This window comes from Elaeis guineensis, chromosome 1, assembly GCF_000442705.2.
Source record: "Elaeis guineensis isolate ETL-2024a chromosome 1, EG11, whole genome shotgun sequence".
In the NCBI taxonomy this organism is placed as follows: Eukaryota; Viridiplantae; Streptophyta; class Magnoliopsida; order Arecales; family Arecaceae; genus Elaeis; species Elaeis guineensis.
This window is the reverse complement of record NC_025993.2, coordinates 184,658,152-184,670,176: the sequence shown is the minus strand read 5'-3', so window position 1 is coordinate 184,670,176 and position 12,025 is coordinate 184,658,152. Positions and strand designations below refer to the sequence as shown.

At 43.6% G+C, this 12,025-nt stretch overlaps 1 protein-coding gene and 1 pseudogene across 1 annotated transcript; both read right to left on the bottom strand.

Moving 5' to 3' along the window:
* The window catches only part of LOC105040126 (uncharacterized), a 56,447-nt pseudogene extending 50,484 nt beyond the window's left edge, over positions 1-5,963 (bottom strand).
* A 3,215-nt stretch (positions 5,964-9,178) lies between these two features.
* LOC105040127 (pentatricopeptide repeat-containing protein At3g56550) lies at positions 9,179-11,943 on the bottom strand. The gene has a single exon (XM_010916517.4). It carries the CDS (start codon positions 11,507-11,509, stop codon positions 9,755-9,757), a length of 1,755 nt encoding a protein of 584 aa, XP_010914819.1. The 5' UTR covers positions 11,510-11,943; the 3' UTR covers positions 9,179-9,754.
* Between the last annotated feature and the right edge of the window lie 82 nt (positions 11,944-12,025).

Below are 12,025 nucleotides of genomic sequence, written 5' to 3'. Positions count from 1 at the left end.
AAAAGAAAGAAGAAACAAAACAAAACAATCAAAATACGTGGATCAGCCACAAAAAGAATCGCCTCCACGGGGTATGCAAACTTCACTATGAAAAAAAAAATTTACAAGAAGAGACCTCACCCTCAACCCTTGTTCACCCAATTCTCTCTCTCTAGAAGTTCTCCTCTTAAAAGCTCTCTCTCTCTCTTGGAAGACCCCTGAACCCCTGAAGTGCCTGGCATCCGCTGTCCAGGAGTCTCCTGCTCCTCTCTCAGCAACGCGCGCTTCCTTCTTTTCCTCGGTTCCGTACGGCGTCCACAGCAGAAAAAACCAAAACCACGTCCTCTCTGTTACCGATCAGCCCTATTTAAAGGGCTTAAACCCTGATTAGAGATGGAATAGGAGTCCTAAATAAAGCCAAATAATCTCCTGGATCGTCGGATCAAGATCGAGATGTCTCTGGGCCCTCCGATCACGCTCCGGTCCACAGAATAGTGCCGTGGACAGCGAGAAATGCGTGGGAAACACCCACGCGGTCCACAAGCCCAGCCGTGGACCGCCCGATCCATGGTGGACCGGGGTGCAGGGCCCAGGCAGGGTGCCTGGGCCTGGGCCGGCCCGCGCATGCGGACCTGGGCCACGCCCACACACGGGCCCACGCACGAGCTGGGCCACGCGCCTGGGTCGCACGTCCCGTGCGTTGGCCCCGCCTGGGCCGCACGCCACCGCCTGCGGCCGCATCGCCGCCGGCGGTCCTCCGCCATCTCGAGTTTCGTGCCGAATTCAAAAGCTCGTATCTTCTCCGTCCGAGCTCTGTTTGGGGCGATCTTGATCTCGTTGGACTCCATTTTTTACCGCGAACCTTGCTGTGGGCTCAATGTAGGCTGAATCTCGAAGCATCAAATCCTAACAATCTCCACCTCGACTCGATATTCGGTCTCCTCCAAACTTTGAGAGCTTCTGGATCTCCTCGCCCCCATGCCCTGAGGCAATCGCCTGCTGATCATGGATGGGCAAACATGAGAGTCAAGCCAAGCTGCTCGATCCCATCTCCGTCGTATGCTGTGCTCCTCCTGACTTGAGACCTGCTCGGGGCATCATCTTGCGACAATAGGAATCTCATCTTGCGACGTCGCCTCTCATCCTCCCGAGTCTTCTGTCTCGTACCCGATCCACCTCCTGAAGTTCTACCTCGCTTTGGGCTCCACCTGGCTCCTGAAACTCCACCTCACACTGGACTCCCCGTTAGGTAATAATATCCTCTACTCCCCTTCTTCCCCTCCAGCACAATCCTATCACCGCATAGCACCCTCAGGATTCCTCCACCAGCTACTATCCTGTAGCCTCTCGAATTTAGTCTGTTAAGTGAGATAAGATTCCGTCTGAAATTGGATATGTATCGGACCTCCCCCAATCTTCTCACTGCACCGTCATGTGTCCTCCAACTGACCGTCCCAATGCCTCTGATCACACAGCTTGATCCATCCGATAGATATACAGTGCCCTCACTGTTCTTCAGGGAGTCAAATTGCTCTTCTCTGCAACATACATGATAGGGGCATACAGAATCTAATATCCACTGATGGGAAGAAGTAGATACCTCGTCAGATATCTCTAAGACATCTCCATCTGAATCGCTGCCGGCCTCGCTACAGCAGCCACCGTCCGATTTTTAAGTTGAGGGCAATCTCTGGCTAGATGCCCCAACTCCTCACACCGGTAACACCTAATTTTGCTCAAGTCCCTCCTGGACTTAGACCGCCCTCGTTGTGATCTCCTGTCACTCCGTCTACCACCTCCTGCTCCTCCAGAAGCCACCAAAGCTGAGCTACCGCCATCTGAGCTCGAAGCTGGGTTCTCCCTCCTGAGAACCTCGTTCTGGAGTATCACCGCGGTGACCTCATCCATCTTGATGGTGCTCTTCCCCACTAGAAGAGCAGTCACCAAAGACTCGTACGAAGGAGGAAGCGACGCCAGCAAAACCAGCACCTTTGTCTTCTCCTCAACATTCTTGCCAACGCTGAGGAGGTCGGTGAGGATCTTCTGGAAGTGGCTTAGATGCTCTTGCACGCTCTGTCCCTCAGTCATCCGCAGTTGGTAGAACTGCCTCCAGAGGAAAAGAGTGTTGGTGAGAGACTTCGCCATGTACAACTCCTCGAGCTTCGACCACAGCACCATCGGAGAAGTCTCGCTCAGCACAGGGATCACCACCTCATCCGTCAGGTACATGCGGATGGTACTCACCACTTGTATCTGTAGTCGTTTTCAATCCCACACCTTCATGGTGGTCGGCTTCTCATCGCACAAGAGAGCATCAATCAACCCTTGTTGGATGAGCACGTTCTTCACCCTTGCCTGGCATAAGGAGAAATTGCTCTTACCATCAAACTTGTTAATCTCCATCTTGATTGTTCTTGTCTTCTCCATCTTCAGTCTTGCTCACCACCGCTGCAATCTGCGTCCTTGTATCGCCTTGCTCTGATACCACTTATTGGGTGGATGTCTGACCAGGACACCACCTCCCAAGATCCTTTCAGTACCATGCGATGCAGCAGGAAGAAAGAAGAAACAAAATAAAACAATCAAAATACGTGGATCAGCCACAAAAGGGCTCGCCTCCACAGAGCATGCAAACTTCACTATGAAAAAAAAATTTTACAAGAGGAGACCTCACCCTCAACCTTTGTACACCCAATTCTCTCTCTAGAAGTTTTCCTCTCAAAAGCTCTCTCTCTCTTAGAAGATCCCCTGAACCCCTGAAGTGACCGGCGTCCGCTGTCCAGGAGCCCAACTCCTTCTCTCACAGCGGCCTCACGCCTCTCTCTCCTTCTCTTCGGGTTTCGTGTGGCACTCTCTACAAAAAATCGGACCACCTCTTCTCTGTTGCCTCATAGGCCCTTTTAAAGGGCTTAAACCCTGATTAGAGATGGATTAGGAGTCCTAAACAAAGCCAAATAACCCCCTGGACCGTCGGATCAAGATCGGGACATCTCTGGACCCTCTGATCGTGCTTCGGTCCACGGAATAGTGCCGTGGACCGCGAGAAACGCATAGGAAATGCCCACGCGGTCCACAGACCCAGCCATGGACCGGGGTGTAGGGCCAAGGCAGGGCGCCTGGGTTTGGGTCGGCCCGCGCACATGGGCCTAGGCCGTGCCCGTGCGTGGGCCCACGCACGGGCTGGGCTGCATGCCCGGCTAGGCCATCCGCCCGCCTGGGCCCCGCGCCTGGCTGGGATGCGTGCCTGGGTCGCACGTTGGCCCCACCTGGGCCGCGCACCACCGCGGCTCCACCGGCCCGCCGCCTGCCGCCAGCGGTCCTTCGTCGCCTCGAGTTTTGTGCCGACTTCAAAAGCTCGTATCTTCTCCGTTCGAGCTCCGTTTGGGACGATCTTGATCTCGTTGGACTCCATTTTTCACCGCGAACCTCGCCGTGGGCTCAATGTGGGCTGAATCTCGAAGTGTTAAATTTTAACAATATGTTTCAATACACTACAAACATCAATAGCAAAGTAGGATTGAGGAATTAGATAGAGTAAACAGGAAGGGTTTGCAATGTTGGCTCGTTCATTTATATAGTGATTATATTTTAATGCTGTTGCTTAGAACAAGAATGATGAGGACTTCCATCTTAACAATCTCACCTGTTGTCAATTAGTCTGTTACAATTAAATCGGATCGTATGGTTGTAGCTTTACAAGAATGCGTGTATTAAGCTATAATTTCTATCTAGTGAACAATCTTCCATTGGAGCCAAGCCATCATTAGGAGTGACCCATAGAAAGCAGAGAAATTTGAGATAACATTATGCCTGAATGCACTTTCAAGCGACCCACTGAAACCCACTATCAATTATTTTCTCAAAAAATAGATATATATAGTCATTAGTAGCTTAGTTCTCCTATCCGAAAATTCATGCTAATCTTCCTCCAGGGGCGGTGGGCTTTCTTTTCTTTTCTTTTTTTTTGGGGGGTGGATGATAAAGGAGGCAAATGCCATCAGAATTTATTGATAAGGAAGATTTACGTAATAAAGTAAAAAAAAAAAAAGGAGGTATATGGTGGGCTTTCCTTTTGAGTCTCCGTTTCGGCTCTTGGATTTTGGATTTCAAAGTTATATGATACTGGGAAAGGGATTTGTGACAGGTGATCTCCAAGGTGACTCGTTGGCGGTGGTGAAGCTCACGATAGATATGTGGATGCAGGCCTGTCTGGTGCTTGAGGGCTGATTAATCCTCCACCAAAACATGGAACTTTATCCCAAACAAGAGCTTTATTTTTTTTGTCTTCTTTATTTTTTTTAGGTAAAAGGCGGAGCTTAAAGCTAGATTCCAAACAAAAGGGTGTCATGTACGGGAAAAAAACAAGTACAATAGTTATATCATCAAAACTATCGTCATTAAATTTTAGTTAAAACCATCCCATTCGGTTCGAAGATGAAATAAAATATTCAGAAATCGATCCTCATTGACATCCCTACTCCGATTTAGATAATGTACCTATGAGATTCTTTTTGTGAACGGCATATCGGAAGCCAATCTTTTTTGTGAACTATGTTCTAGAAAGTCTAAATCTTTTTTATGAACTATGTTCTCGTAACTAATAACAAAGAGCAAGAGAAATAAGAGTAGGATAAGCCAAGAAACGTGCGAAAATGAGGAGAATGCATCCTATAATTTATAAATAAAATTTTAAATTTTAAATCAAAATAAATAAAAAAATCAAATTTATTTGAAAAGTAAACCATATAATAAACATATAAAACAACTAATTGGTCAATTTACTAAATTTTTTACCAAATGACACACGTTATTAGTGATAAAGGATTTTGTTGCTCTTATTTCAACTTTGAAATGAAATAGGATTCCAATTACAATAAGTTAGAGATGTACCCTCCAATCCTGATCCTACTTAATTAAGTTTGTTTATAGATAATGAATTTCGACTTATGAATCTGAATTCACCAAGCAAATCAATGAATTATGATAACATGGGGACAAATGTTCCTTCATCCTAGCATTTTTTTTTTTTTGTTGGATTCGTATCCTTTCTTTTATTTGTGTAATTAACAATGCCCTTGCAATTAGCTAGAACCATTAGAACTATTCATATTTTGATAGGACAAATATTAGTGAATTGGAGTGTAATCTTGTACGTCATTCTCATTGAAGTTAACACAAATCATGAGTTGGGTCAACAAGTAGTAACACCAGTGAATGGTATAAATTTGATATAAATTATTATCTGAAATAGTATTTATGTGAAAATATAAAATACAAAATTACATGCAAAATCAATTCAAGTAATTTTCCTCATATGTGATGTGGACGCTTTGGTATAAATCACATCTCTCGATCACCAATCCATTTCACGACTCATATGAAAACTCCATGACTGGTTAAATGGTACTTGGGGATCCTAATTGACACCACATGCCGCTTTGTATGTTGTACAAACAAGCGACATCTACATAAACCAAATAAGCGGAGTAATAAAGGAAACGAGTGACTTGTGGTAGTACCCGTCACCTTTGCTTTTCTTTCTTTATTTTTAAATTTTTGCAACTTAATCCTCACAATATTTCATATTTGCATATTAATTCTCATATTTTTCTAGATTTATATGCTAATTCCTTCAAGCTTGGAGCTTATTGCTTTAGGTTCCTTCGGTGAACTAGATTTAAACAAAACTTTTGTGTTTATTTCTCTAATGGTGTTTGTTTCATAACTCTGACGCAGTTCTTGGATGGGCTCGCCTAAGTCTTCTTTTTTTCTTTTGGTAGAACAGGGAAAGCTATATTAACAACAGAAGAAGATATACATAGTGTGTAAAACATGATACAGTGGATCCAACCCAAAACAAACAAGACTCGTATACAGGAAACAAGTATAGAGGTAGTTTAAACACCTGGAAAAGCCAGCAATTCCAAAAACCAAAACACAGCACTTATTTCAGCAGTTGGAGTGATGTACAGTAACTTTGGCATATGTTGACAGCTGATTGCATTATGAACTTCGTTCCAAGAGTTGTGCGAAGAACAAACAGAAACCGTAAATCCGTAGTCCCAAACTGTACAGAGTTGCTGGAAGTTATGAAATGGGAGGGAGCCAATTTGTCAATGCTCTCCAGCAAGGGAGGGGGCCAACTTATCAAGCTGACAAGGTACTTGGCAATGGGACTAAAAAGAGTGACCTCCTCTGGTGTATGTAGCTCATTGCTTGCCAACCCTTCAACTAAAAACAAAAGGAAAAATCCGTCTTTGCTCCATGCCGCTTCCTTCTCTTCTCACCAACGCCACTGCTTCTGCTTTCCCCTGGGTTCAGACCCCAACCACTGCACCTCCCCCCTCCAACTTCTCTCTCTCAGCTGCTCTGTTTTCCTCTTTTTCCATCGTCATATTTTGTAGTCCCAAGTCATTGTGGTACTGCTCAGGTCCACTTGCATTTTGAGGCCTATGCCCAAGAGATCAAAGGATTCTAAGGATAAAAGATTTACCTAGTTTTCCCTCCCTTTTGAAAAATTATTCGTTAGACGAAGCAGCGTTTTCTTCAGAATTCAATATAGAACCATCAAAACCGGTAACTGTGGGCCTGAATTGCTCCGAGTCGTCATTCTACATCCGGCATTTTGATAGACAGCTTGATTAGGGAGAAGAGGAAAACTAAAAGAAACTTGCTTCTCTCTTCTCTCTCTCTTTTGTGAGGAGGTGGGCGTCTGTTACTTAATGCCAAAGTCTTGGCTGAAGCAACGTTGGCACGTTGCCAGTTATGATACTTTAACATAAAGAACCGGATAATTTAGCTCAACCTAGTCTTAACTTGCTTTTTCTCCCCGCTCTTTCTTCTTGTTTTTTTTTTTTCTTTGGGTAGTGGTCTGTGAGGGGTCTATGATTACGGATTGTATCTTTCACACAAAAGAATGATCGATCTTCTTTCATGGCATTAGATGTTGGATTGCACTGTGCACAGCTTCTGCTTCATGATCTGTAATGTGATAAAGAAACAGGTCCATTGGATTTGGAAAGTTGTACAAAATAGGATTCGACAGCTAAGATCTTGAAAGAAGATCAATTATCCCTTTGCGCAGAAGATACAACCCGAACTCTTGGTATGTTACTTAAGGCTTAATTATGCTAAAAATCTTGAATATTTTAGAAATTTTTAATTTCATCTTAAACTTTTATTTAATGCAATCAGATCATCAAATTTTCAGATTGTTTCAATTCGGGCCCTACCTCTAATTTTTGTTGTCATACTGTAATATAGTTATCTCGTGGCTTGCTTATATAGGAAAAGAAGTAGACATAAAAGCATCAATTCCAACTAGAGGTGGCAATTGGATCAGATCGAATCGGATATGGATCAGGTCAATGCGGATCGGATCAAAAAATCGTCAAAGTAAATTCATCTATTTATTAAATAGATTAAAAATTTATATTTGAATCCAATCTGTTTATCAAACAGATAATCCGACTCGATCCGCTTAATCCATTTATTAAACAAATCAACTAAGATTAAATAAATTAAATGGGTCAAATAGATCGAGTTAAATAGATCAGAAACAAGCTAAGTAGGTTTTAACAGATTAAACAGATCTTAAATGGATTAAATAGATTGGGTTAAATAAGTCAGAAATAGGTTAAAAAAAAATTAAATAGATTAAACAAATCTTAAATGGGTTAACAGATTAAGTGGTTTAAACAGGTTATCTAACTCAACCCAACCTGAATATTAAACGGATTACATGAGTCAAATATCTAAAATTCAAATCCGACCCAAACATTAAATGGGTTAAATGAGTCGATCTATTTATGACTCAAACCTGTATAGCCTAAATTCAAATCTATTTATGGTGAACCGAATACGGATCAAGTTGGTGGGTCGAATCATATTTTACCAGCCCTAATTCAAACAATCAAAATCCCACAGTAAATAAATCATGAGATAAGAGATCGATAGGAAAACAAAAACCAAAGCTTATAAACCTGATCTCCTTTGCAAGCCCTCAATCTACTTGGAAAATCCCAAATCCGCACCATCATTCTCTCTTTTGCCAAACACAACAACAATATAAACGGTTAGATAGGTTATAGAGAAAAAGCAAATAGAGAATGCCAAAAATTAAATTAAATACAAAAAAATCAAAAAAATGAAAGATTTAAGACTTGAGGAGATGAATGGATTGGATTACAAACACATAAAGCAAGCCTTGAAGAAGGCATAGAAGATGCAGAGGATATACAAGTCCAACGCATTAGACTTTCAATCAGAAAAGAGATGACATTCCCATTATGGCCATGAGGAAGTGGCCTTAAGGAGAAGCCCTTGAGAAAGAAGGGGTTGCTAACCAACAAAGGGAGAAGGAGATCTTATATGAGTGAAAGAGATGGTTTCTTCTATTGATGAGAGATGAGTGGAATAGTGAAGTTGGGTTGAAAGAGGGTTAGAGTAGATAAAGTTATATTAGCTTTGATCTCTATCAATCTAAAAATGAAATATCTTCTTTCTATTTCAATAAAATAGAAAGGAGAGAGTATAGAATTACAGAGGGAAAAGATTTTTTTAATCTTCCCATTGATGGAAATCCTAAATGAAAAAAGATATAAATCAATAAAAGAATACCATATAAACAGGTCACATGTATCACATGACAACCCAATAACAGCAAACAGACGGAAATCAGACCCAGGATCCAAATTGAAAGAATTTAAAAGTTCGATGGCCTGATCGTACTAAATAAAAATTGAAAATCCCTAAAAAATTTAAGATTTTTGGCATAATTAAGCCATTACTTAATGCCAAAGCTTAGTAGAAATTTTTCTCCAAAAAAAAAGTCTTGGCTAAAGTATATTGGCACGTTATCAATTATGCTACTTTAACATACCTGGATAATTGAAAAGATCGGATAAAGGAGGTTTATTCATTATAGATGTGTGTTTCAGTTCAAAGAAAATGAAAGATCATGGACTCAAGTGCGAATCCAAAGTAATAAATAAATAAATACAACAAATACCAAACTATCAATTATTAATAAATGAAGAGGCTTGGGGTAGGAGGTGCGGGGGGTTGAATTAGCCACATATGCTCAACTTTCAAGATTAGTTTAGTAATAGTTTTATTAGATATGCCAATATTTATACCATTACTATTTCTCCAAAAAGATAAACAAAAAAATATAGCATAAAATTGTAAGAGCACAATCTTCTTTGGCAAAATTTTCATAAAGAGAAGTCATGAAATATTACAAATATCATTGGTAGAAACTATTCATTTGGTTCCTTGGAACATCAAATAACCACAAAGAAAAGAGAGTAAATCCCAGTCCCTCTATCCCAAGGAGTCTATTGTACTTGACAAACAAGCGCTAAAAAGCAAACATTAGAAATTTGCCGCAATTGGAGCTGCAGACATTGTTCAGAAAACATTGTATAACTTAATTCAAGAAAGGAATCGTTATATCAAGTTCGCATCACCTTATTGTCCCTTTGACACAATCAACCCGCTCTCGAAAAGTTCCTTTCAAGGAGTCTTGTCGATTTAGATTTTAGATTAGTGCTTGCAGCCGACCACCACTTTGATGGAAAAAGAACACGGCCTGTGGTGATGATATAGCTGAAGTCTTGAGAGAGAGAGAGAGAGGCTCTCCTTTGTCTTTTACATTGTGCCATGGTTTATGAAATGTTACCGCATGTGTCCCTTGGTTGTCCATTGGCCCCAACTCTCATCATTAAACTGTGATTGATTTCTGGAAGAACTACATAATAACCACAACAAATTTTCACCAATAATCACTACAAGAACAAGATCCACCCTTGAAATGATGAAACCGCACCCGGTCCCTTACGATGATTTCCCGACCATAGATTTTTGACACCATCTTCGTAAGCGAATGGCAATCCTTACACACCCTTAGATTCTTTGCAATTCGAAGACTCGTCTCTTCGGAAGTTTTCATTAGCCCGAAAGCAATGGCTAGCATCTCACTATGACAGTCCCCACCATTCTCCAACCCCTCCACGGCAGCATCTTCTTTTGAAGGTTGGACCTTGGATCTCTCTTCTGCAGAACCCAGCGAAGCTGCTCGGCTGATCATCTCCTTCAGCTTTTCATAGATTTCTTTAGTATCAGGGTGCGAAGTGTCACCGACGACAAATTTCCTCACCTCACCATGAACTTCGATCCAGGTCCATCCCGGCGTAGTCTTAATCCCCTGATCCTTGACCAATTTTCTCATCCTAGCGACACCTTGACTATCTCCTACACCGGCATAGATTCCAGCAAGAAGAGCACAGTCCCCGGCATTATGAGCCGACAAGTGCGAAAGATTTTCGAAGGCAGTCTCGCCCATCTCAACTTTCTTGTGGATCTTGCAAGCACTTAACAACGTACGCCACAGGACAGGATCAGCGCTGCAGGGTGAACTCCTTATGACTTCGAGAGCCTTCTCAAGCTCACCCGCTCGGCCGAACATGTCCACCATGCATCCGTAATGCTTGAGGTCTGGCTGCAAATTGAACTCGGAATTCATAAGTTGAAAATATTTGATGCCCTCGCCAACCAGGCCCTGGTGGCTGCATCCCATAAGCAATCCCAGGAACGAAACTGAGTTTGGCCGAAGTCCGGCCATCAGCATCCTGTCGAAGAAGGAGATCGCCTCATCGCCATGACCGTGAACTCCCAAGCCAACGATCATCGAGTTCCACGTGAAGCCATCCCGCCTCCGCATCCTATCGAAAACCTGGCGAGCCCCATCCAAGCTACCACATTTTGCATACATGTCCACCAGTGCATTGCCCACGTAGATATTCCTTCCCAAGAAGCCATTTTTCTCGGCGAATTCTTGCACCTGGATACCAAAATTCAACGCGCCAACATGCGCGCAAGAGGAGAGCAGCCCGACGGCGGTGAATTCATCAAGTCCGACACCGAGAACCCTCATTTTGTCATATATCTTCAACGCCTCTTCGTGCAAACCAGCGCGGCAGTAGCACGCGATCATCGAATTCCAGGACACCAAATCCCTCTCGGGCATTTCATCGAACATCTTCCTCGAGTCGTCTATAAGCCCATTCTCAGCATAGCAACGGGTCAAATTGGTGCAGACAATGACGCTAGAAGAGAAGCCGATCCGGACGATCGAGCCGTGGGCCTCGCGGCACTTGGCGGTGGCCTTGGAGCGCTCACAGGCCTTGAGGAGGAAGGAGAAGGTGACGGCATCGGGGCGAGAAACAGAGGAGCTCCGAGCCATCGCGTTGTAGAGGCGGAGAGAGTCGATAGGGGCGGGGCCGCGGGAGGAGCCGCGGATGAGGGAGTTCCAGTGGTCGAGGTGGAGAGGTGGAGGGAGGTGGGAGAAGAGGAGGCGGGAGTAGGAGAGGTCGCCGGCGGCGGAGGTGGCGCAGAATGCGAGGAGCTTAGCGGAGACGGCGGGGTTGCTGAGGAGACCGTTGACGATGACCTGGGCGTGGATTTTTCGGAGGCGCCGCATGCTGTTGCAGCCCTGGAGGTGGGTGAGAAGGCTGGCGGCCCGGCACATTGCGAGTCTTCAAGCCAGCTTAGAACGGGACATGCTCTGCTGCCGTTCATTTAAATCAACCTTGGGAATGGACGAAACTTAGGACAGATACCTGCCCTCCAAAATTAATACACACGCATGTAGCCGAAGGGATTCAAGACGCCTCATAAATCTACAGCCAAAACATCACCTTTAACTCCCATATATGACAGCATCAACAAGTTCACAACAAGAACATCTCCATCAGTGGTAGCACTTGTTCGACGGAGGATGGGGATGGGTGCCGAGCAACGCTAGAACTGGGATACAAGACCCAATCCCTCCTTTCCAAGAGAAGTGTGTTCCGTATGCGAAATAAACAAGAAGAAGAGAGGTGAAGAGAGATGGTGTCGTCAAGGAACATAGATCTTCTTCCTCTTTTCTTGTGCGCCTTTTTCTTTTTTTTGTGGGGGGGGGGGGGGGGCGCGCAAGGTCCTCCATGGCTTATTGATATTTATTTATTTTCTCCTCTGGTATTAATTTTAATTGTTGGCCAAA